This window comes from Pan troglodytes, chromosome 5, assembly GCF_028858775.2.
Source record: "Pan troglodytes isolate AG18354 chromosome 5, NHGRI_mPanTro3-v2.0_pri, whole genome shotgun sequence".
NCBI classification, from domain to species: Eukaryota; Metazoa; Chordata; class Mammalia; order Primates; family Hominidae; genus Pan; species Pan troglodytes.
In genome coordinates, this window is record NC_072403.2 from 58,594,304 (window position 1) to 58,619,370 (window position 25,067).

Below are 25,067 nucleotides of genomic sequence, written 5' to 3' on the forward strand. Positions count from 1 at the left end.
TGAGATAAAAGGGCTATTCTACCTAGGTATGTGTGCAGCAAGGAGCTCAGGATATGAGGTTCACATGAGGGTTTAAGGAGTCTGGCTCATGGCCAGGGCCAGTTTCTTTCAATGTTTTGGGCAACAACCAAGACACCTTTATCAGTGCCTGGAAATGTTCAAGGCCTCCGTTTGGGTTCAAGCCTGCTGGGAAAAACCTAAAGCTTGGCTGTTTCAGAGTGGTCAAGACACTATGATTTTCAGTCAGGACCCAGAAAGAAAACAGGAAAACTGGAGGACAAAATGCTGTTATTATTTATAATCCTATTACTAGTGTCCTTAGAGGAAAATTTGGATGGAGACACACACAGGGAGAATGGCCTGTGATGATGGAGGCAGAGATTAGAGTGATGCATGAAACAAACCAAAGAATGGCAACGATGGCCAAGAGGCAAGAAAAACAAAGGAGAATTCCCTAAGGCCTTCAGAGAGACCACCGCCCTGCTCACACCTCAATTTTGGATTCATAGCCTCCAGAACTGTGAAAGAATAAATTTCTATTGTTTTAAGTCACTAAGTTTGCGGTAATTTTTTGTAGCAGTCCTAGGAATGGGATACTTACGGTATACATGATTTTTTATTAGAGTTACCTGTTTTTGTGTCTCTCTCACTAAAGTAACCCCATTATGGCTTGTTAATCATTATTTATCCAGCTCCTGGAACATTGAGTATTTTATATTAGATAAAAATAGATATTGTTTCCCTAATTAAACAGGAAAAATATTGGGTGCCCGAAGGAAAATGGTTCTTAAAAAAAGCTTTTCAAAACACAAAAGGAAAAGCCTATTTTTGTATAACCCAAATAGTCGTATGAAAATTTCTACATAATTCTTTGACAAGCTATGTAACAGTTGTTGTATGATGACTCTTTTTTTTTTTTAACAGGTCAGAGTCCAAGTAACTTTCTCACCTGTTATTTAAATCCAAAGTGACATTCTAGGCATGATTTTACATTTGGTCAATGCCAAGTAAGACTGCATTGCAACCACATCTGCTTAGTTGAGCTTTAACTAAATTAGCATATACTTTGGAAAACTTTATTGGTCTCACAACAATCAGAATCAACACTTAGGTAAATCACTTCATTGTTGCAGAACTTTAGAAAATTGGTCTTGCATGTGCTTGGCCTCGATGGCTTCTTTTTCAAACCTTGAAAGTCTTCCTTGCTTCTTCTAAAGCTTTCACATCTACGGGAGGCCTCCTCTGGCTGCCAGGCTGCAGAAACTTCTTCACTGTGGGGAGGTTGCTGATTCTGGTTTTCAGGGCCTGCAATGCACGATAATGTAGCCTCAGAGTGAAGCCAAGGGCCGACACCATCATAAACACAACCCAGGAAATCTGAGTCCCTCCTACACAAAGACCAGCTGAGTCCCCTCCATCAACACCAGTGTAGAGGCAGGGAAACAGACACCCAGCCAGAAGCAAAGATAAGAGGAAGAACATGTAGCTCACTAGCATTTTCCCCAAAGATGTCTTTAAGACTATTCAATTCAGTCTCCCTACACACTTCCTTACACATTAATCCTGTAAATTCGTGGCTTTTGTATAAGACAAGAAAAAAGAATGTGCCTGTGAGATATGAGCACAGATCAGTCTCTAGGCAGAAGTGAAACTACAGGAAAATTGAGTCAGAAATGAAGATAGGAAATGTTAAAGGCAAATTATGGGGCTACTTTTTCCCACTGAGGGATACAAGGTTGGGGGCAGTGTGTTGGGAGAGCTGTGCAGAGAGAAAAGCAATGTCTCACAGCAGGAGCTGGAGCCCAGGGAGAAAACCAGATGGAAAGAGCCCTGCTCAGACATACTTGGTGTGGGAAGACAAGGGCACATCTGGGATAAAGGGCATCACAGAGAACTCAGGAACAGAAACCACAGGGGAATAGAGGGATGGGGAGAGATGCTGGGCCCTGGGTCCTTTCCATGATAAAAGGCAAAATGCTCTTCCTGAGGTAGCAGAGATCCTGAACTTTGTTTATGGTCCCTGATTCAATGACAGAGTGAGAACTAGGGCTCTGCTCATTCCTTACTTGGACCCCAGGCTCCCATTTTCTCTTCTTATTCCACATCACTGTGGCATCCACACCACCCACTCAGCTTACATCTTCCACAAGGGCCAGGGGCCTGGGACCTGCTGCTGCATGTTCGGTTTGCCCCAGGCTCAACAGCATGCAGCCCTGATGTTCAGGACGTGGCTCTATGCTCTGCACTGTCCCTCTCCAATCTCTCTTGGGCAGTGACTCTACCTTCATGACAGCACTCCTCCCCCAGGAGTAGACTATTTCAGAGTCATTTCTTCTTGTCTGCTCTCCTCATTTCCTGCTCTCTCTGAGATCTGAAGTAAACCTGGGTGAACTTGAATTCATCATCTTTCTTGCAATGTCGGCTCTGACTCCTAACCCACAGTTATAATCTGCAAGTTGAAGTGTCTAGGGGTGGACTGCACTGATGTCTGTAACTTTGAAATGCATAAAAATATCTTCCTCCCCATCCCACTGCCACCCTCCCTTTTTGGATACTTATCCCTGAAACACCCCACAGTAACAAACACCCCACAATAACAAAACAATGGGCAGTTGGTCTCATGTCTTCCTATGCATGGTGCCAGAATATTTTCTGATGTATTCCATTCATCATGTTCCTTTTAAATCAAATCCAGTGTTGTTCTCAAGACTGTAGACCAAATTCTACTGTGGCTCAGAGCCTCTCACAGCCCATGTTCTAATTATGAACATGAAATTTTGTTAAGTAAAGAATTTATATTGGAGTCTAGTGAATTGTAATTTTGCGATAACAGCCTGGGCAACATTGAGAGACCTCATCTCTTAAAAAATTCTAAAAATTACACAGGCACAGTGGGTCATGCCTGTAATCTTAGCTACTCGGAAGGTGGCTAAGGTGGGAGGATCACATAAGCCCGGGAGTTCCAGGCTGCAGTGTTCCACTGCACTGAAGCCTGGGAGACAGAAGAAGATATCATCTCCTAAAAAATAAAGAAAAATAAAACAAAACTTTGCTGGAAAATTATAGCTTGGGTGTAAGTGGTACAATTGTTTGTCAGTGCCCCAGGAGTGCCAAGCCACTGTTTTTCTATTGTCCTCAAAATGCAGTGTTCCAAAACGCTGAATGACTTCACTTACTTTCTCAAAGGTAGGGAAATAGCAATTTTTCATTCTATCTTTGATCAAGGCAAGTTTGACATCTTTTTCCTCAGGTTGACATATGGGCGGAAGAAGGATCATTTCATTCAAATGTGCCATAACTTCTATATACATATCAATCCTGAAAGACAAAAACAACCAAACTATCTAATGCCTTTTGCCTTAGATTTTATAGTTTAAAAATCTAAGAGGATAGAGCATCAGGTGGTGGCAAAGCAATTTACCTCCAGTGATTGCCTTTCATAGTCTAGTCATTATGCTCTGATTTTTACAGGTATATTAACATTTTTTTTTTAAAACAACCTATCAAGGTAGATAGATCTCTAAATTTTGTTACACACATGACCTAATACAGGTAAAAAGAGCATCGGTGGTCACAGTCATGACAGAAACTTGTGGAATCACTGCTAGTACCCACTGGTGCTGTGCCAGGACTGACCATCTCTATTGTGGTTTGTTCTGTGCGTGAACTTAGTGTGAGTCAAATTGCCAAAGACCTGACTCCTAAGTAATCCCAAGAGAGTCCCTGGCACAGCCATCTCAGTCATGTTCCTTGTTCTGTCTCATCATTTTACATCTCCCAGGCCCACTTCTATGCCCAATATTAGCAGTTTTTCCAGTTACTCCCATGAAACATAATTCTACAGCCCTCTCCATGTGCTGTTGCCCGACTCTAGCCACGTGTGCCTTACTTGAGACTCCACCTAAAAGATCCCCTTCCTTGGTGAAATTATTTATACAGTTACAACCAGTGCAAACTTTTTCTTTTGTGTCAAACTCAGGTTTCACAATACTTTTTAAAACAACAGCTTATTGACATACAGCCACATTCAGTGCTTTTTAGCACATTCACAGAACTCTGCAAAAATCATCACATTCTAATTCCAGAATATTTTTTATGACCCCGATAAGGACATCTGTACCATCAGCAGTATTCTTCATTTTACTCCAAGCCCCACTCCTTTAGCCCCAGGCAACACTAATCTACTTTCTGCCTCTATGGATTTGCATATTCTGGACGTTTCATACAAAAAGAATCCTATAATATGTGGCTTTCTGTGTCTTGTTTCTTTTATGTAACGTCTTTATGGTTTAACCATCTTGTAGCATGTATCAGTACTTCATTCTGTTTCATGACAATATCGTTCCATCACATGGCTAAAGCACATTTTGCCCCTCCGCTTATTGATTGATGGATATTTGCCTTGTTTCCACTTTTTGAATACTATGAATATTGTTATTTGCATTGTACATTTATCTTCAATATTTAGTGTGGTTGTATTTTTTATCCTTTTGGGAATATATCTAGTTGAGGAATTGCTGGGTCATTGGTAATACTGCAGGAAAATTTTGGAGGGGCTGCCAAAAGTTCCATTCAGGATTTATTTGGAATCATGTAGTTTTATCACAATAGTGAGGAAACCCTTTGGCTTTGCTGGTATTGAATCAATCTGGCTGTTTCAGCCTTGTAACCTTGTGTCAAGATAACCCCAGCATCCTTGGTGCCAGCCTCTGCTAGCCCTGCTCAGGTGTTGCAGTCCATATAATTGGCTGGTAACTTAGGTCCCTGGTCATCATTCTTGGATTTACTGGAACCTGAGATTCAGCTCCTTTGTAACCTTTTCTCCCCAGGCCTTCACCTACAGACTCTCAAACGTTCTATGCCTTGTCCTAAGCTGTTGGCTCCAGTCCAGCCTCTGAAGGCCTGAGCACCTGGAATCATGATTCCCCATCCTCCTGAGTTCATGGTTCATCCGTGTTTGGAAACCTCTGTCAGGGTGCTGGATCCATGGACTGGATCCTCTTCTAGACTCCCCCTCGCCTGAGCCCACCCCATGTTCACTGTTCCCTCATCTCCATGAGACTCTGCAATGCTAGACCCTAGCGTACATGCTGAAGGCCCCTACCATGTCCCACCCACTCAAGGAAGGACCTAAATCACTCCTGTGTTAAATCTGTTGATGGAAGAACAGAAACTATACCATACAGGGCTCTCTCCTTTGTGTCTTTCCCATAAAGGTTGTATTTGCTGGCAATGTAGTTGAGAATGGCTCTGGTCTGCACAGCTTCATCCTGTCAATCTCAACCATTGACACTAGCTGGAACATCAAACTCCCATCTTTACAAAGAAGGGAAAAAAAGGAGAGTGAAATGACTATGAATCCCACTCTTTCAGGATGAAAAAAATGGTTGTGAAAATGACTAAATTTGTACATGAAAAAGAAATTATTGCCTGGTAAGATTTCACCTGAAAGTGCGTTTTTAAAAAGCTTCCTGTAGTCCTTCTTTTTGTTAATCAGCTTCCTTTTACTTTTTATCATGTTGTTTCATTTTTGTTATTTATTTCTCCTCCAGATACATAGTAGAACTCTTGTCTTTTTTTGTGTTCATTTATGTTCATGGATACTTCAGGAAGATGTTGGGATAGGTTACAACAGGACTGCCAACACAATGCCATTTAGAATGAGAAGTTCCCAGAATAAGTCTCATATTTGTGACATTTAAGGCAGGTTCTGAGAGGTTTTTATGTAAGGGTCCCTTTCTGTGCTCTTCAAAGCCTGCAATACTGCTACAATATTACCTTGTCACACCCCCCATGAAAGAACAAAGACTCAAGACAATGGTCACATCTATTTCTCCTCCTTTCATCTAATCTATGTCCTTGAGTATCCTTGGATGGGGAGGCCTGTATGGGATCCTGAGCTGATCAACACAGCTCATTCATGGTGCCCAAAGCATGAAAATAAGGATAGGGCATTCTCAGGGTGCTGGGGATGGTTCCTCTAGCAAATACTCTGAGAAGTCTAGTTCTTTTAGCCTGGAAAGAGTTGCCAGACCTGATCAAGGAGCCACATCCCTTCCATTGTAACCACTTTCTCCTTCTTCACCATGCCCAAATACCACCCCACACACACATAGGCATTGCCTGCTGTTCAAAATTCCTTGTGTGCCTTCTATTAGATACCCACATCAAAGGTACTTAGAGACTTCATCTTACCATTTCTTAACTTGTCCAATTCTTCTGCAGATTCTAGAAATTTCTGGTCAAACTGGAGACAGAAACAGTAAATGAGTTTTCATTAGTTCATTCCACAGCATTATAAACTTCTGACTTTGAATAGCCCCTATCTGGTGCATCATTTGGAGAATATAAGATTTCTGAGTTTGGCAGTGCACACAGAGGGGCTGGTTGTGGCCATTTGTAAATTTAGACTAGATTCATTGGGGGAATGGCATGGGTCACAGCACATAGCTTCTCCGTCTTCCAGTTCACTGCATCTCCACCCCGATCTCATGACTATCTATGATTAAGTCATGTTTTGAGAGGGGATGTCAATGGAGAGATGGCACTGAGCAGTTCTTCTACTTATGGTGTTGTCATATCTTAGGAAAGCCTGTGTCTCCAAGTGAGATCAGACCACAACCTTGTGTGTCCCCAGCATGGGGTATGCCATGGGCTAATGGCCATCAAAGATTCTGCCACCAAGAGGCCTCTTCTGTAATTTACCTCACCCCACTTTTTAGGAATCTTGCTAAGGGTGAAATAGGTCATAGCTATTGCAAAGCTTTAACTCTTGCAACTATAATTTCCTTTTTCTGGAGTAAATGAGACACCATAGGGTAGAATCTCAATTTAAGAAAGGAATTAGAGTCCCCACACTAACATTATTTTTAACCAAAATCTCTGGTTTCTGAATCGGTTTTGTGGGTTCAATATCACCATTTTCATATATTGGCTTCTTGACTTTGGACACATTACTGAATCTCTCTGTGTCTGAGTATTCTAATCTATGAAATGGATATACTTGTGGTACCTATGGTACAGATTGGTAGGTTGGTATGAAGATTAAATTGCAAAGTCATGCAAAGCACTTAGAAAAGCAGCAGGTCTCTAGTAAGTGCTCATTAAATATAACTAATTATTAGAAGTTTGAGAGATAGCTGCTATTTCAGCATCTCATCCTTTAAAAAAATCTAAATCAATCTAATATTGATGAAACTATTCTTTGTTATTGATCTACATCCAGTAACTTAAACCTTGGAGTAAATTACACCTTGTCCTGAGACAAGGGACATTGGTTGGAATGGCAGCCAGCAACAAGGCTGTCTCAATTTGATCACAATCTCAAAGTGGATGCAGGTATTTAATATAAATAGGAAAATCAGTTGTTACACAACCTTTCACAAAGGTCATCAAAACCTTTTACAAAAAATACTCCTGAAAGGGCATCTGTCCAGCAACTGCCTGTTCAAACTTGGCCTGGTGTCACCCTTGTTACTGATGTTTGCAGTGAATGATAAGTATTTCAAAACATTTACTTAATCCTTCTTATTCTTTTGCTTTAAAAATCTTTTTCTTCCTTTATCTCCCTAAGGACATACATGGTTTACTATGGTACACACATACCCATTACAAAACTTTGTTCCCATATAAAGAGTCTCTTTCTGTTTATTAAGTTGACACAATATATCCAAAAGCAGCTGAATGCACAACTCGAACTGTCTGTCATCCAAGCACACAAAGAAGGCATTGATGTGAGTATTAAGCAGTTTTTTTTTAAATTGTACTAAGGACACATTTAAAAATATTTTTCTGGTGACCTAGATGAGATGGTGTGAGGCAGTGTAGAAAGATTTATAAGATCAGTACTTACTTTGTTAAAGGTTATCGCCCTCGTGGCTCAACAACTTAATTTGAGGTCCTAATGTCGTTTATAAACTACACGTTCATTTCAGTAGCTCCCTCCCATTGAAAGGAATAGATTCAAGTTAAAAACAGCCACTCCCACATGTTTCAGGGCCACAGGACTGCCTACTAGATTCTAAGAAAAATGGCAAGTCATCCTCTTATCACAAGGTAACTGGTTAATATGTTCCTTTTCAAGGTTGGCAATAAAAGTTTAACCAAAAATTTCAGCAGATTTTGCTCTCTTTATAAGTCAGTAGAGACTGGCTTTTTGAAGAAACTCACTTTTCGTGACTTGGATGTAAGGACTAAGGCAGATGAGAAATCTCTGCTGAGGGCATAGCTGGGAGGGCATGTCTGTGAAGGGCAGGCTGATGGCACTCTGGAAGACACTGGGTTGCCACATAAAATACAGGGCACCCAGGTAAATGTGAATTCCAGGCAAAGGATCAGTCACTTTTTAGTATAAGTATGTCCCAAACACTGTAGGAAACATGTTTATACTAAAAAAGTATTGCTTGTTTATCTAAAATTCTCATTTATTTTGCTGTTCTGTATCTTATCTGCCAAATCTGGCCACCCTATTTTTATGTTCTTTCCTCTCTGCATTGCTCAAATCACCCTTCCTGGCCTCTGGGCCTTTGCACATGGCATTTGTCCTGACTGGAATACTCTACTTTCACCTCCTGCTGTATTTTCTCTATTGTGCCTTTCCCTGCATTAATTTGACATGATGTATTCAATATCAGATTTCCCCTTAGACCTTGAGTTCTTGAGAGCAGAGCCTTCTTGTTTGAGTCCAGTCCTTATTGTCTGGGACAAAACATGGACATCATAGGAGCTCCTAAAATAAGATAGTTTTAAAATTTACATGGAAAAATTCTAGCAAATACAAAAGTAGAGGGAATAATATAACAAGCTTGAAGGTACCCATGACCTGCATTCATCAATTGCCAGCAACATTTTTTTATCTATGCCTGGCAGTGGATTAAGTTATGTTGGCTTCCAAGAAAGAGAGGTCCATGTCCAAATCCTTGAGTCCTGTAAATGTGACCTTATTTGGAAAAAGGCTCTTTGCAGATGAGGTTAAGGAATTTGAGATGAGATCATCCTGGTATATCCAGATAGGCCCTACATCCAATGACAAATGTCCCTGCAACGTAGAGAATAGAAGACACAGACACACAGAGGGTGAGGTGCTGGAAGCCCCAGGCAGAAAGTAGAGTGATGTGGCCATGATCCATGAAAGTCCAGAAATGCCAAGAGCCACCAGAAGCTGTAAGAGGCAGGGAAGGATTGTTCTCTAGTACTTCCAGGGGAATGTGGCCCTACTCACACCCTGACTTCAGACTTCTCGCCTTCAGAATTGTAAGAAAATGCATTTCTGGTGTTTCAAGCCACCCAGTTTGTAGGAATCTGTGACAGGAGCCACAAGAAAATGACACAAACTCCCACATACTCCCTCCACTACCAGGGGATTCTTTTCAAGCAAATCCCAGACAGCATATCATTTCGTCTGTAAATACTAGTATTCATCTCTAGGAAGGAAGAACTTCTTTTCTAAACATAATCACACTATGATTGTGTTTAATATGATAATCTCTTATCATATTAAAATTCTATAATTCCCTAATTTCATCAAAGCTTCAGCATTCTAGTTCATGTAAGTGTCCCATAAAAATTTCTTAGCAGTTTGTTTATTTTGGTCAGCATGCAAGCAAGGTCCTTACAAAGCATTTGAGGGATATGAGTCCATTTTTTTTAGAAATTAATGAATGAATAGAGACAGGCAGAGTGTGTGGGGGTTTGTGAGTTCTCAAAGCCCAGTCTCATATACCAAGGTTCTGGAGTTGCATAGAGCTGTGCATGGGTCTGTGCAGATGTCATTGTCCGTTGGTGATGAAGCACTGGGGACCCAGCAGGCCAAGCCCCACACCACAAGCTCACTGTACAGGGGAGCAAACACAGTGGCCCTCAGGTGTTATTAGAGGTGAAGGGGTGGCCTGACCCTCCACAGTTGTGGGTATTTCTAGTCAGGTGGGATGAGAGACTGAGAAAAGATATAAGACACAGAGACAAAGTATAGAGAAACGATAGTGGGCCCAGGGGACCAGCACTCAGCATACCAAGGACCTGCACCAGCACCGGCCTCTGAGTTCCCTCAGTTTTTATTGATTATTATTTTCATTATTCCAGCAAAAAGGAATGTAGTAGGAGAGCAGGGTGATAATAAAGAGAAGGTCAGCAAAAAACCTGTGAGCAAAAGAATCTATGTCATAATTAAGTTCAAGGGAAGGTACTATGACTGGACGTGCACGTAAGCCAGATTTATGTTTCTCTCCACCCAAACATCTCAGTGGAGTAAAGAATAACAAAGCAGCATTACTGCAAACATGTCTTGCCTCCCACCATAGGGCGGTTTTTCTCCTATCTCAGAATTGAACAAATGTACAATAGGGTTTTGTACCGAGACATTCAGTTCCCGGGGCAGGCAGGAGACAGTGGCCTTCCTCTATCTCAACTGCAAGAGGCTTTCCTCTTTTACTAATCCACCTCAGCACAGACCCTTTACGGGTGTCGGGCTGGGGGATGGTCAGGTCTTTTTCATCCCATGAGGCCATATTTCAGACTATCACATGGGGAGAAACCTTGGACAATACCCCGCTTTCAAGGGCAGAGGTCCCTGTGGCTTTCCACAGTGCATTGAGCCCCCAGTTTATTGAGACTAGAGAATGGCAATGACTTTTACCAAGTATACTGCTTGTAAACATTTTGTTAACAAGGCACGTCCTGCACAGCCCTTGATCCCTTAAACCTTGTTTTCATATAACACATGTTTTTGTGAGCTCCAGGTTGGGTCAAAGTGGCTGGGGCAAAGTGGCTGGGGCAAAGCTACAAATTAACATCTCAGCAAAGCAATTGTTTAAAGTACAGGTCTTTTTCAAAATGGAGTCTCTTATGTCTTCCCTTTCTACATAGACACAGTAACAGTCTGATCTCTCTTTCTTTTCCCTACAAGAGGCTCACTGGGGCTCTGTGGAGGGCAGAGGACAGCCCAGTGCTCCTGGGAAGCAATGAGGTAGCGTTAAGTGTGTCCACTGGGAAGGAGCTTGCCAGGTAAGGGTAGCAAATGCACCCAGGCAGGAAGGCAAGAGGCCCCACCATGCTCAGAGAGTTGACTGGGCTGAAGATCAAGGAGTGAGGACAGGTGTGAGGATGCATTTTATATGCAGTCAGGATTCACTGAAGAATTCTGTGATTTTTTTTTCCAATTTGCATTTTAGAAAAACTACTCTGGTTGTAAGTGGAGAAGAGACTAGAGCAAAGTGAAGCTGCAGGTAGGAAGCATGTGTGTCTGTCTGCTCCCTCAACCACCTCTGCCAACTTGGGGAAGCTCCCTCTAAGAGGAGGAGAGTGCAAATTGCAGAAGCCCAGGTGTCCTGGGAGAGATTAGCATTATAGGACCAGTATGGGGGTGGAGCTAGAAAGCACTCCTAATCTAAGCACTCTGGCACAGTGACACACCAGGGAAAAATGATTTTGCATATAGTTATTTGTATGTAATTCACATATACCATCTGTATCTTGGCAGCCCAGGCCTGAGTGGCACTGAGGGAACTGAGAGAAGGCTTATGCCTGGGACCCCCATGGAGGCTTAAGGGGCAGAGTGAGGATGAGCCAGGAGCACACGCACTGTAAGGGACAACAAGGTCGCCTGAGAGCAGAGGGTGGGTCTGTTTGCTCTTCAATATTTCCTCACCTCCTAGAAAATGGAGGAATCCACAGCAGACAGAATCGTTGTTTTGCAAATGCATTAGAAAGAATGCTTTTATCAGAAATAAAATGACTGTTCAGGAAAAGAAGAAAATGTCTTTATGTCATTACCCAAAATGGTAACTCTTCTCCTCTGCATACCTGAAAATGTCAGAAGTGCATTTCTATATTGACATTTTAATAGATTGTATGACAAATTGTATGTTACAGGGCAATTCTTGGAAAAGTCAAACAAACCACATAATTTATAGTTTCCATTTTTACTGAATTTGTAATTCCAAGAAAATTGTTGGCTAGGAGGAGATTGGAAAACTGAATTCACATCAGATCCTAAGGAGAAGAAATCAATTTTAACTAAGTGGGTGAATAGGAGTTGTATTATTTAATTAGCATATAATTTGAAAGAGTTCATTAGCTTCACAACAGGCACAATCAACACTTAGGTAAAGCACTTTATTGTTGCAAAACTTTAGAATACTGGTCTTGCATGTTCTTGACCTCTATGGCTGGTTTATTAAAATCTGAAAATCTTCCTTGATTCTTCTAAAGATTTTGCATCCATGGGAGGCTTCCTTGGGCTGCCAGGCTGTAGAAACTTCTTCACTGTGGGCAGGTTACTGATTCTGGTTTTCAGGGCCTGTAATCCACAAAGCACAGCCTCACTAAAACAACAAGTCAAGGGCTGACACCACCATTAACACGACCCAGGGAATCTGAGTCCCTCCGACCAAAGACCAAGTGAGTCGCTTCCACTTGGGTGAAGGCAGAAACAGACACCCAGTGAGAAATGAATATAAGAGGAAGAACATGTAGCTCACTTTATTTTCCCCAAAGATATCTTGAAATTTTAATCAGTTCAGTCATCCCTATCTTTCTTCTTACATATTAATCCTATAGATTAGTGACTCTTGTATAAGACAAGAAAAACTAATATGCTTGTGTGATATCAGCACAGATCAGTCTCTAAGCAGAAGTGAAAATATGGGAAAATGAGTTGGAAAGGAAAATAGTAAAGACACACCATGGGACCACCTTTTCTCAGTGAGAGATACATTGTCGGGGGCAGAGTGCTGGAGATCTGGGCAGAGAGGAACAAAACATCTGCAGCAGGAGCCGGAGCCCAGGGAGGAAACCAGATGGAAAGGGCTCTGCTCAGACTGACTCAATGTGGGCACATATGGGATAAAGGACATCACAGAGAACTCAGGAACAGAAAGCACACTGAAATAGAGGGATGGGGAGACATGCTGGGCCCTGGGTCCTTTCCATAATAAAAGGCAAAATACTCTTTGTGCGGTAGCATGCACTACAAATTTCCTTTCCATAACAGAAGTGTTTTCATTCCTCAAAATTGGAGCCTGGAAGCTCATTTTGGAGACCTTGGGGCACTGAAGGCCTGGAGAAGGCTGGGGTCAAAACATGCTCAGTCCCAGGGCCCAGATACAAGATCCCAAGATGGGAGATGTGGGGCTGCCTCTCTGAGGACTGTGAAATGGGTTACCTTCAGCAGAGGGAAGCTGGAAATAAGGCTAGAGTCAAGCTCTTCCACGTAGTAGAGAAGTTCCACCAGGTGAATGTCAGCCCGGCTCAGCTTGTTGCCAACAAGGTAGTCTTGTCCGTGGCTCTTTAAGACCTGGAGAATGGGAGGAATCAGATCAGGAACACATGCCCACCCAGGCTGGGACCACTGCTTCTTTCAGAGCCTCTCCACCCTGACTTTCCCCACCTCTGTTGCCTTACTGCATGGATGCAGAAATCCCGAGCTTTCTCCACATTATCTGAATGAATGAGAGAGTAAGAACTGTAACTCTACTCACTCCTCAGTTGGAGCTCAGCCTCCCATTTTCTCTTCTCATTCTACATCACTGTGGCGTCTACACCACCCACGCAGCTTGCTTCTTCCACATGGGCCAAGGGCTTAGCACCTGCCGCCGCATGTTCTGTCTGCCCCAGGCCCTGCAGTGTGGAGCCCTCACATTCAGGACATGGCTCTACATTCTGCTCTCTCCCTCTCCAATCTCCCTTGGGCAGTGACTCCACCTTCGTGACAACACTCTTCCCCCAGAAGGAGACTATTTCAGAGTCCTCATTTCCCCTTGTCTGCTCTCCTCATTCCCTGCTCTATCTCCCTGGGATCTGTAGGAAACCTGGGTGAACCTGAATTCATCATCTTTTTTACAGCATCGACTCTGGTTCCTAAACGGCACTATGTTATAATCTGCAAGCTGAAGCGTTTAGGAGTGAACTGCTCTGATGTCTGCAACTTACTATAAAATGCATTTTACAGAATCTTCCTCTGCATCCCACAGTCACTCTCCTTTTAAAAAATACTGATCCCTGAAACACTGCAATATTCTCTGGTTGGACAATTGGTCTCCTGTCTTCCTGCATATGGTGCCAGAATGTTTTCTGATGGATCACTTTCGTCATGCCCCTGTTCAATCAAAGTCCATGAGGTTCCATAGACTGAACAGCAACTCTAGTGTGGTCCAGAGCCTTCCACAGCCCACATTCTACTTATGAACATAAAGTTTTGTTGAACAGATAATTCCATATTGGGGTTCAGTAAATTAAAATTTTACTGGAAAATTATAGCTTGGGTATAAGTGATACAATTGTTTCTCCACGTCTATTTTCATAAAATGCCTTGAGAGTCAGAGTGCTGCATCCAGGAAGTATCACTGAAAGTGAAGATCAGTGCCCCAGGAATGCCCAGCCACTATTTTTCTACTGGCCTCTAAACTCAGTTCCCCAAAACACTGAACAGCTTCACTTACTTTTTCAAAGGCAGGGAAGTAGCGATTTTTTGTTTTCTCTTTGATCAAGGCAAGCTTGGCATCTTGTTCCTCAGGTTGACTAAAGGGCAGAAGAAGGATCATTTCACCCAAATCTGCTATACCTTCTATATACATATCAATCCTGAAAGACAAAAACAACCAAATGGTCAAATATCTTTTGCCTTAGATTTTATAGGTTTATAAAAACCTAAGAGAGTAGAGTATCAGGTGATGGCAAAATAATTCACCTCCAGTGGGTGCCTTTTATAGTCTATTCATTACGCTCTGAGTTTTACAGGTATATAGTCATTATGCTATGAGTTTTACAGGTATATTAACATTTATTTCCTAAAACAGCCTATCAAGGTAGATAGATCTCTAAATTTTGTTACACGCATGACCTAATACAGGAAGAAGAGCATCGGTGGTCACAGTCATGAGAGAAATTGGTGGAATCACTGCCAGTACCCACTGATGCTGTGCCAGGATTTATCATCTCCATTGTGGTCTGTTCTGTGAATGAACTTAGTGTGAGTCAAATAGCCAAAGACCTGCTTCCTAAGTAATCCTAAGAGAGTCCCTGGCACAGCCATCTCAGCCATATTCCTCATCCTCTCTCATCATTTTACACCTCCCAGGGCTACTTCTATGCCCCATATTAGCAGTTCTTCCAATTACACCCATGAAAAACGTTTCCACAGCCCTCTCCATGTGCTGTTGCCCAACTCTAGCCATGTGTGCCTTTCTTAAGAGCCAACCCCTTCCCTGGTGAAATTCTCTGTACAGTTACAACCAGTGCAAACTTTTCTTCTTTTGTGTCAAACTGGAGTTTCACAATACTTTTTAAAACAAGAGCTTTACTGATGCATATTCACATACCTGTTGAATATGCAATACATGCATATTGCCACCTATTATGTTATACTATTGAGTGGTTTTCAGTGCATTCACAGAATTCTGTAAAAATAATCACAGTCTAATTCCAGAATTATTTTTGTCACCCTGATAAGGACATCTGTACCATTAGCAGTATTCTTCATTTTTCTCCAAGCCCCACTCCTTTAGCCCCAGGCAATCACTAATCAACTTTCTACCTCCATGGATTTGAATATCTGGACATTTCATATGAAAAGAATCCTATAATATGTGGCCTTCTGTGTCTCGTGTATTTTATGTAACATGTCTTTATGGTTTAACCATCTTGTAGCATGCATTCGTACGTCATTCCTTTTCATGACCAAATAACTTTCCATTGCATGGCTAAGGCGTATTTTTCTCCTCCATTTATTGATTGATGGATATTTGGGTTGTTTCCACTTTTTGAATTCTATGAATATTGTTATTTTCATTATTCACTTATGTAAAATATATAGTGTGGATGTATTTTCGATTGTTTGGGGATATACTTGTTAGAGGAACTGCTGGGTCATCGGTAATACCATATTAAAGTTTTTGAGGAGCTGCCAGCAGTTTCATTCAGGATTTATTTGGAATCATGCAGTCTCATCACAACAACAAGGAGACCCCTTGGCTTTGCTGGTATTGAATCAATCTGGCTGTTTCGGCCTTCTATCCATGTGTCAAGGTAACTCCAGCATCCTTGGTGCCAGCCTCTACTAGCCCTGCTCAAGTATTGCAGTTGATATAATTGGTTGGCAATTTAGGTTCCTGTTCATCATACTTGGAATTACTGGGACCTTAGACTTGGTTTCTTTGCAGCTTTCCCTCCCCAGTCCTTCATCTACAGACTCTCACATATTCTATGCCTGTCCTAAGCCATTGGCCGGGGTCCAGCGTCTGAAGTCCTGAGCACCTGGAAACATGATTCCCCATCCTCCTCAGTTCATTGGATTTATGAGTGTTTGGAAACCTTTGTCAGGGTGCTGTGTCCATGGACTGCATCCTCTTTTAGAATCACCCTCGCCTGAACCCTCCCCATGTTCACTGTTCCCTCATCTCCATGGGACTCTGCAATACTGGACCTCAGAGTGCATGCCCAAGGCCCAGCCTGCTGCTGGTCTTGATACCCTGCCATGGTCCCACCCACTCAAGGAAGGACCTAAATCACTCTGTGTTCTCTGTGGATGGAAGAACAGAAAATATACCGTACAGGGCTTTCTCCTTTATGTCTTTCCCATAGAGGTTGTATTTGCTGGCAATGTAGTTGAGAATGGCTCTGGTCTGCACCAGCTTCATCCCATCAATCTCAACCATTGGCACTTGCTGGAACATCAAATATCCATCTTTAGAAGGAGGAAAAAAAAGGAGAGTGAAGTGTCTATGAAACCCACCCTTTCAGGATGAAAAAAAATGGTTGTTGAAAAGACTAAATTTGTAAAATGAAAAAGAAATTACTGCCTGGTAAGAGTTCACTTGAAACAACTTTTTTTTTTGAGGCAGAGTATCATTCTGTTGTCCAGGCTGGAGGGGAGTGGTGTGATCTTGGCTCACTGTAACCTCTGCCTCCCAGGTTCAAGCGATTCTCCTATCTCAGCCTCTCGATAGCTGAGATTACAGGCATGCACCACTGCACATGGCTAATTTTTGTATTTTTAGAAGAGATGGGGTCTCACCATGTTGGCCAAACTGGTCTCGAATTCCTGAACTGAAATCATCCACCTGCCTCAGCCTCCCAAATTGGGATTACAGGTGTAAGCCACTGCACCCAGTCCAAACAATATGTTTATAAAGCTTCCTGTAGTTCTTCTTTTTCTTAAGAAGTTTCCTTTTACTTTTTATCCATTTATTTCATATATGTTTTTGTTGCCCCTCCAGATACATAGTGGGACTCTTGAATTTTTTGTGTTGATTTATCTTCCTGGATATTTTAGGAAGAGGTTGGGACAAGTTACAATAGGACTGGCAACAAGATGCCATTTAAAACAGGATGTTCCCAGAGTAAGTCTCATGGTGTTTGTGACATTTAAGGTAGGTTCTGAGAGGTTTTTATATAAGGGTCCCTTTCTGTGCTCTTCAAAGTCTGCGACATTGCTACAGTGTTACCCAGTCCCACTCCCCCCATGAAAGAAAAAACTCAAGACAGTGGCCACATCTATTCCTCCTCCTTTTGTCTAATGCATGTTCTTGCATGTGCTTGGATGGGGAGGGCTGTATGGGATCCTGTGCTGATGACCACTGCTCACTCACAGTGCCCCAAGCATGAAAACAAAGAAAGGGCTTTCTCAGGGGCGGGAGATTCTTCCTCTAGCAAATACTCTGAGAGGTCTGGTCCTTTTAGGCTGGAGAGAGTTGCCAGACTTGCTCAAGGAGCCACATCCCTTCCATTTTAACCACTTTCTCCCTCTGCACCATGTACGAATACCATGCCCCACACCCATAGACATTGCCGGCTGCGCAAACCTCCCCGTGTACCTTCTACTAGATACCCTCATTAGAGAAACTTAGAGGTTGATCTTACCATTTCTTAACTTGTCCAAATCTTCTGCAGATTTTATAAATTTCTCTTCAAACTGGAAGCAGAAACAGTAAATACGTTCTTGTTAGTTCATTCTATTATAGACTTGTGGCCTTGAATGGCCCCATCTGGTGCATCATTTGGAGAATATAAGATTTCTGAGTTTGGCAGGGTACACAGAGGGGGCTGGTCATGGCCATTTGGAAATTTAGACCTAATTCATTGAGAAAAGTGCATGGGTCACAGCACATAGCTGCTAAATCTTCTAGTTCACTTCACCTCCACCCTGATATGAATGTCTATGATTAGGTCATGTTTTGAGAGGGGACATCACTGGAGAAACGGCACTGAGCAGTTCTTCTAGTTATGGTGTTGTCATATCTTAGGAAAGCCTGTGTCTCCAAGTGAGATCAGACCACAACCTTGTGTGCCCCCAGCATGAGGCATGCCATGGGCTAATGGCCATCAAATATTCTGCCACCAAGGAGCCTCTGCTGTAATTTGTATCGCCCAACTTCTCAGGAACCCTGCTAAGTGTGAAATAGGTCGCCGCTGTTGCACAGCTTTCACACTTGCAACTGTAATTTTCTCTTCTGAAGTACGTGAGACACAATAGGGTAAAATTCTCAATTTAATAAAGGAATTAGAGTCCCACACTAACATTATTTTTAAGGAAAACCTCTGGTTTCTGATGTGGTTTTGTGGCATTGGGGAATGCTTGTGTGTTCTGGAAGCCTCCTCCCATCATTTTAACCACGTGTTTATTTCTCTGCATCCTCATAGACACATAGGCTGCCCCAGGGCAGGGACTGTGTCTGTCTTGTTCACTATCTCCATGACCGAGTACAGAACCTGGAATTAATAAGTGCTCAAATAAATAATTGCTGTGAATGTAGTCAATCTTTAATAGGTAGTTTGTTACAATCCACTCCCTTCCGTCTCTCATTTGTAGTTTGCATTTTACCTCAATTACAATCATTTTTTAATATTATGCATTTTTTATTGTGGAAATTATGAACATGAATAAATATAAACAGAAAAGCATAATGATTCTTCTTATACTTCTCACCTAGAATCAATAGTTATCAATCAAAACCAATATGGTTTCATCTATATGCCCACCTACTTCTCCTCTTGTAATATTTCCAAGGAAATCCCAGATCTATATGATTAATCCTTAAATACTTCAATGTGTTTTCCTAAAACACATTAAGCATTCTAAAGACAGCCATAGTACATTATCACACATGAAATATTAACAATAATTATTTCATGTCCTCAAATATTCAATTGATATTCATGTTTCTAATTGTTGTATAAATGCCATAAATTATTTTTTACAGTTTGTTTAAATTCTAATCCACTTAAGTTCTGCACTTTGTGATTAGTGTCTTAAATGTATTTAAATATGTATGCTTTTAGAGGAGAAGAAATTTTAAGAATTACTTGGTCAAATCTGTTAATCTTTTTCTTAATTACAGTCCCTTTTTATTTAAGGCACAATGCTTCAGTTAGTAATCATCTCATAGTTTCTGTGGGAAAAGTATGTGATAACGCAATCGTAAATCTGACTTAAGATGACCTAACTCAGAACCTACCTCTACTCCAGCTGCAGCCAGGAGCCACCGGATGGACTCCATTCTGCCCCGTATATTGGAGTAGTGGAGCTTGGGCTTCTCTGCCATGGTAGCAGTCTCCTGGAGGTTTCTCTAAGCCTGAATGAATGAATGAATGAATGATTTAAGCCATAGAATCAAAAATGTACTTTAGGATGTATGGTTGAAAACCACAAACAATGCTCAAGAAGAACCTGCATTCTTCATGACTGTGTTGGAGGAGTTCCCGGAATGTTTTCTTGGCTCAAATTGTTACCCAGCAGTGGCCACCCTCAGATTCCAGCAAACCAGTCTCAAGTTTTCACTGTTTAACTCTGAATTTTCTTGGCAGCCTAAGAGGTGAGAGTATGTGGTAATAATACATGTGTAGGAGTTAATGGGAAGAGGAAGAATTCAAGAACTAATATTTATTGAAAACTTCCTAGTGATCCTTCCTCAATGCTAGTCCCTTTCAATATTTTATATCTTTAACCCTCCTTATAGTCCCATGAAATTGTTATTATCTCCATTTTTTAGTTAATGAAATGGAACATCAGAGAAATACAATGTTCACAGTCACACTCTGGTTGGTGATGGACATGAATATCTACACCAAGGACTAAAATGAAATCATACCTGGAAGCTAGCTGGGTGAAGGCCCTGGGAACCCATGAACTGGCCATGAAACCAGAGGATGTCACTGACAGGGAGGACTGGCTGGGAGCTAAATCACTCTTCAGCTCTTTGGCTGTGAGACTGCATTTGATCAAAACCAGAAATTAGGCCTCAGACTTGTTTAACTGTAGCTAGAAGATCCAAATTCTTTCAACAGACAGAGATTGTTAATCCCTTGCTTCTTTTGGAATTCTGTATTCTAACTCTATGGGGTGCATTTTGTTTTATAAGCTGGAAGAAGTGATGTTGCTGCATTAATTTTGCAATATGGAAGGAGCTAGCATTTGTTCAACGTCAGTCATACACTGGTCATTCTTCTAAACTTCTCTTTGTTTTATCCTACAAAAATCACCTAAGGTTAATGTGGTTGTTATTCTCATTTTACATTTGAGGATACTGAGGTTTTTAAAGTAACTTGCTCAGAGTAAATGATAGATCTGGGATCCAGGCTCACTGCTATTAAAAACCAAAGACTGAGTCTTATTTTCTATGTTAGTGTTTCTCAAATATGCATGGTAATCTTTCAGCAGATTGTGAAATCCCATTACTTTAAAAAATAAATAGAAAATATCAGTGAGCATGACATGTTGAAAGGTAAGTAATGTTTCATGAGTTGTTAGTTTCAGTTATTTGTATACTGTGTGTATGGATCTTTGCATGTGTGCATGCTCACTTGGTCATTGTAAATGGTTAGAGACTGGGCTCATCAGTGAAGTTTGATAGCCCTTGCTCTATGCCAGGCTGTTTGGGTGGTGGAACGTAGCAGAGTATCAGAGAATGAAAACCAGTGGCTGCAGGGACAGATGCAACTAATTGTATCATGAATGTGAAGGGAAAGACACAGGACTCATTGAAAGAAGGAGTTCCAGTGCCAGGACTTAGGAATAGTTGCGTTTTCTCACCAAACCCCCAGCTCTGTTATTAAACATTAAGATTCTTCTTGCAAAGTTTTGTGGTTGTTGAGTGTGGAACAAAAATATACTTGCCTTTAACAACTAATGTATTTATTTGTTATTTTCCTTTTTTTTGAGACAGAGTTTTGCTGTTTTTGCCCAGGCTGCAGTGCAATGGCGTGATCTTGGCTCACTACAACCTCAGCTTCCCAGGTTCAAGTGATTCTCCTGCCTCAGCATCCTGAGTAGCTGGGATTACAGGCACATGCCAGCACACCTGGATAATTTAGCATTTTTAGTGGAGACAGGGTTTCAGCATGTTGGACAGTCTGGTCTCAAAAGCCTGACCCCAGGTGATCCACTCACTTCCGCCTCCCAAAGTGCTGGGATTACAGGCATGAGCCACTGCACCCGGCCTCAACTAATGTATTTCTAAAAAAGTATGCATGATTAAAATTAGGCATCAAAATCTTTTAAATGTCTACATTTTAAAATATGGGAGACAATAGTTTAACCTTTGGAAAGTAAAGAATTCTTTGAAATCATACCGAATCAACTCACCTGTTTTGTAATTAGATATTTTGACATTGTACTTTCTATGATAACTCCAGGAGTAAATTAAAGTAACTTGGGAAATGGAAATAGCATAATTCGGCAGAATGAAAGGGAGAGTGAAGTTCACATGAAAGCGTAGGGTGTGCTTGTTTAATTGTTATGGACTAGAGTTCACAGTGTCGTAATTCCAATCCCCAAAATAAACTCTCTTAGCCATTGATTGAGGATCATGTTTCAAAAGGAAGTGAAATTTTATCTTACATAATATTTTATCACAACACTCCAGCTGATAACTAACATATCACTTTCTCAATGTGAGGTTTCCAAGGGTCAGGCTAAGACTGAGACATAGGTTACCATTGAGCTTTGTTGGTTCAACAGAAAATGAGAACCAGAGAGCTCAAGGATTTGCCATGGGTCATACACACATGCTCCTCATTCATGGTCAATATCTAGGGAGTGTGTTTACCTTCTGCAACAACCCTGGGAAATGGCTCCTATTATCCTAATTAAAGATGGGCACATTGAATTTCAGAGAGCTAAAGCACCTGTCTCATGCTGCACACTTGGTGAGTGTTGGGTCAGCCTGAACTCCTTCTGATTGCAGATCCAGAGCTTTTCCACTCCACCCTGTAACCTGGTTCTCAGCTCCTGTCTGAGAAGTTGTTTTATATTTTCCTATTCAATGTATATTAGCCAAATAAATGTTGGAAGGAGAGGGCGAGAGGGGAACATCTAATTCCTGAGTTCCTCCTGTTAGCAACTTTTCAGGGGCTTGCTTGGAAGAAAAAACTAATAAAAGTGTGCCTTTCTCTACTTTGACAACCTAAAAACCAGAGTGAGTTGAGGACTAGTATAATTACTTTACATCAATAATTAACTTACATCAATTAAAAAATGGGCTTGTTTTGAAAGGAATATAAGGTCTCATATTTCCAAGAGTAAATTAAAGGAGTTACATCTCTGAGGTGGTCCCAATGACACTGTTTCTTATCAGAGAGAAGGGAGAATGAGATAAACCATGACTCCTTCCATTATGAGATTCATAAATGCAGTAGGTTGTTTAATCTCTGAGCCTCAATTTTCTCTTCTTAGAATAGAGATAGTTATTTCTACTTTTGAGGGTTGTTGAGAAAGTTAAATGAGATAATGTACAAAAAATTCACAGTAGGAACACAGCAATGGGTGTTTGCTCTTGTCCCAGTGCTTGGAAGATGGGTGAGTCTCTGGACACATTGAGTAGCCCATGGATCTTCTTTCTTTGATCCATCTATCCACCAATTATTTTACCTACCAACAATCTATGTATATGTATCTATTTATAATCTCTGTCTACCCATCCATGTATGTATTATTTTATCTATCAATTGTTCTATGTATCTATCTCTCTGTAATCTGTCTCTTCATCATCTATTATCTATCTTGTATCCATTTCTCTGGTTCTCTATATTTTGTCCATAGAACTCTAGTAGGAATAAGATTTTATATGAATCCAGACTTATATCAAATCTGTCATATGGTGGCTCTCTGTTTCTCTCTCTCTTTGCTTTTTAGCTCCTGTACAGAGGTCAATGATATTCACTAATCAGTCCACCTGGATTAACAGGAAGTTTTCAATGAATGTCCAAGCAGTGGGGCACATCGGTAACATAGCCTTGCTTAGCCCCATGAGGTCATGTAGTCCCATGGTTCTCAACCAGGGGGATTTTGTTCCTCTGCTCCAGAGGACATTGAGCAAGGTCTAGAGACATTATGGGTTGTTATATCTGCAGAGAGGGAGAGGGGGCTACAAATCAGATAGGTAGAGGGCAGGGATGTGTGGGGAAAAGAAAGAGAGATCAGACTGTTACTATGTCTATGTAGAAAGAAGTAGACATAAGAGACTCCATTTTGTTCTGTACTAAGAGAAATTCTTCTGCCTTCAGATGCTGTTAATCTGTAACCCTACCCCCAGCCCTGTGCTCACAGAAACATGTGCTGTGGGGACTCAAGGTTTAATGGATTTAGGGCTATGCAGGATGTGCTTTGTAAACAAATGCCTGAAGGCAGTATGCTTGTTAAAAGTCATCACCATTCAGTAATGTCAAGTACCCAGGGACACAAAACACTGCAGAAGGCCACAGGGACCTCTGCCTAGGAAAGCCAGGTATTGTCCAAGGTTTCTCCCCATGTGATAGTCTGAAATATGGCCTTGTGGGAAGGGAAAGACCTGACAGTCCCCCAGCCTGACACCCATAAAGAGTCTGTGCTGAGGAGGATTAGTAAAAGAGGAAGGCCTCTTTGCAGTTGAGATAAGAGGAAGGCATCTGTCTCCTGCTCGTCCCTGGGCAATGGAATGTCTCTTGAGAAAACCGCCTTAAGGCTGGAGGTGAGACATGCTGGCGGCAATACTGCTCTTTAATGCACCAGATATGTTTATGTATGTGCACATCAAAACACAGCACATTTTCTAACCTTGTTTATGACACAGAGACATGAGTTTGTTCACGTTTTCCTGCTGACCCTCTCCCCACTATTATCCTATTGTCCTGCCACATCCCCCTCTCTGAGATGGTAGAGATAATGATCAATAAATACTGAGGGAACTCAGACTGGCGCCAGCGCAGGTCCTCCATATGCTGAGCCCCGGTCCCCTGGACCCACTTTTCTTTCTCTATACTTTGTCTCTGTGTCTCTTTCTTTTCTCAGTCTCTCATCCCACCCAACAAGAAACACCCACAGGTGTGGAGGGGCAGGCCACCCCTTCAGGGATGCTTAGAAATATCCTAGAGTGGGCAGGACAGATCTCCGTTCAAAGAATTACACAGTTCGCAGCAACAGTCAGAGCCTCTTTCTTAGCTATTCTCTAGATTGGCCATGAGTTGGTAGCACTCCAGAGACAGAATATGACTTGTCGTCGAGCTAATTAGTGGCACAGGCTCAACTAGAATCTAGTCCTCCTAACATTCAAACTAATTTTTTCTAATTATAATAAACCTTAGTTTTGAATTTTCACAGCCAATATAGAATTACAGTGTCACAATTTACAATTGTGTGTTGACTATATATATAAAGAAATTTTTGCATACATTGCCACTTCTTCCAGCACTGATTATTCTCAGATTGTTTAAAATGCTACCATTTCTTTTTTCTCCTCATGTCATTGTTTCCCATACCTTTAAATGCTGAGGCCCTGGTTTTCTAAATTCTTCATTTTTACATTTCTGTAAAGATGTATCCAACAGAAAAGAAATAAACAGTTCTTGAACTGTCACCCAAACACACCAAGATGGCATGATATGAGTAAAAACAAACTTTTCCTTGTGCTAAGGACACATATTAGCGTATTTTTCTAGGAGGCTAGAGAGGAGGGTGTGAGGCAATGTAGAGAGATTTATAAGATCAGTACTTACTTTGTTAAATGCTGTCACCTTTGTGGCTGGACAACTGAATTCCAGGTCCTAATGTATTTATAAGCTCTTTGTTCCTCTCAATAGTTCCCTCCCACTGAAAGAAGGGT

The 25,067-nt window shown here is 41.5% G+C and overlaps 1 protein-coding gene and 1 long non-coding RNA gene across 2 annotated transcripts; both read right to left on the reverse strand.

The window, feature by feature from the left end:
- Positions 1–1,060: 1,060 nt before the first annotated feature.
- On the reverse strand, positions 1,061–8,016 carry LOC100611646 (uncharacterized). The gene is made up of 4 exons (XR_680809.4): positions 7,853–8,016; positions 6,196–6,247; positions 3,177–3,318; positions 1,061–1,305 (listed from the first exon to the last, which is right to left on the reverse strand). It is a non-coding gene; the product is annotated as an uncharacterized LOC100611646 (long non-coding RNA).
- Positions 8,017–12,092: 4,076 nt separating this feature from the next.
- Positions 12,093–25,067, reverse strand: GSTA2 (glutathione S-transferase alpha 2). Its single transcript, XM_001153130.5, has 7 exons — positions 24,961–25,067; positions 19,449–19,565; positions 17,854–17,905; positions 16,546–16,678; positions 14,436–14,577; positions 13,160–13,291; positions 12,093–12,295 (listed from the first exon to the last, which is right to left on the reverse strand). The coding sequence occupies exons 2-7, from the start codon at positions 19,533–19,535 to the stop codon at positions 12,173–12,175; spliced, it is 669 nt and encodes a 222-aa protein (XP_001153130.1). The 5' UTR covers positions 19,536–19,565; positions 24,961–25,067; the 3' UTR covers positions 12,093–12,172.

Excerpts from the sequence above, each read along its gene's own strand:
- GSTA2 (XM_001153130.5), bottom strand. The coding sequence starts at position 19,535 with ATGGCAGAGAAGCCCAAGCTCCACTACTCCAATATACGGGGCAGAATG. Across the intron at positions 16,679-17,853 it reads TTTGGACAAGTTAAGAAATG|ATGGATATTTGATGTTCCAG; the intron begins GTAAGATCAACC and ends CTCCTTCTAAAG. Across the intron at positions 14,578-16,545 it reads GACATAAAGGAGAAAGCCCT|GATTGATATGTATATAGAAG; the intron begins GTACGGTATATT and ends TTTGTCTTTCAG.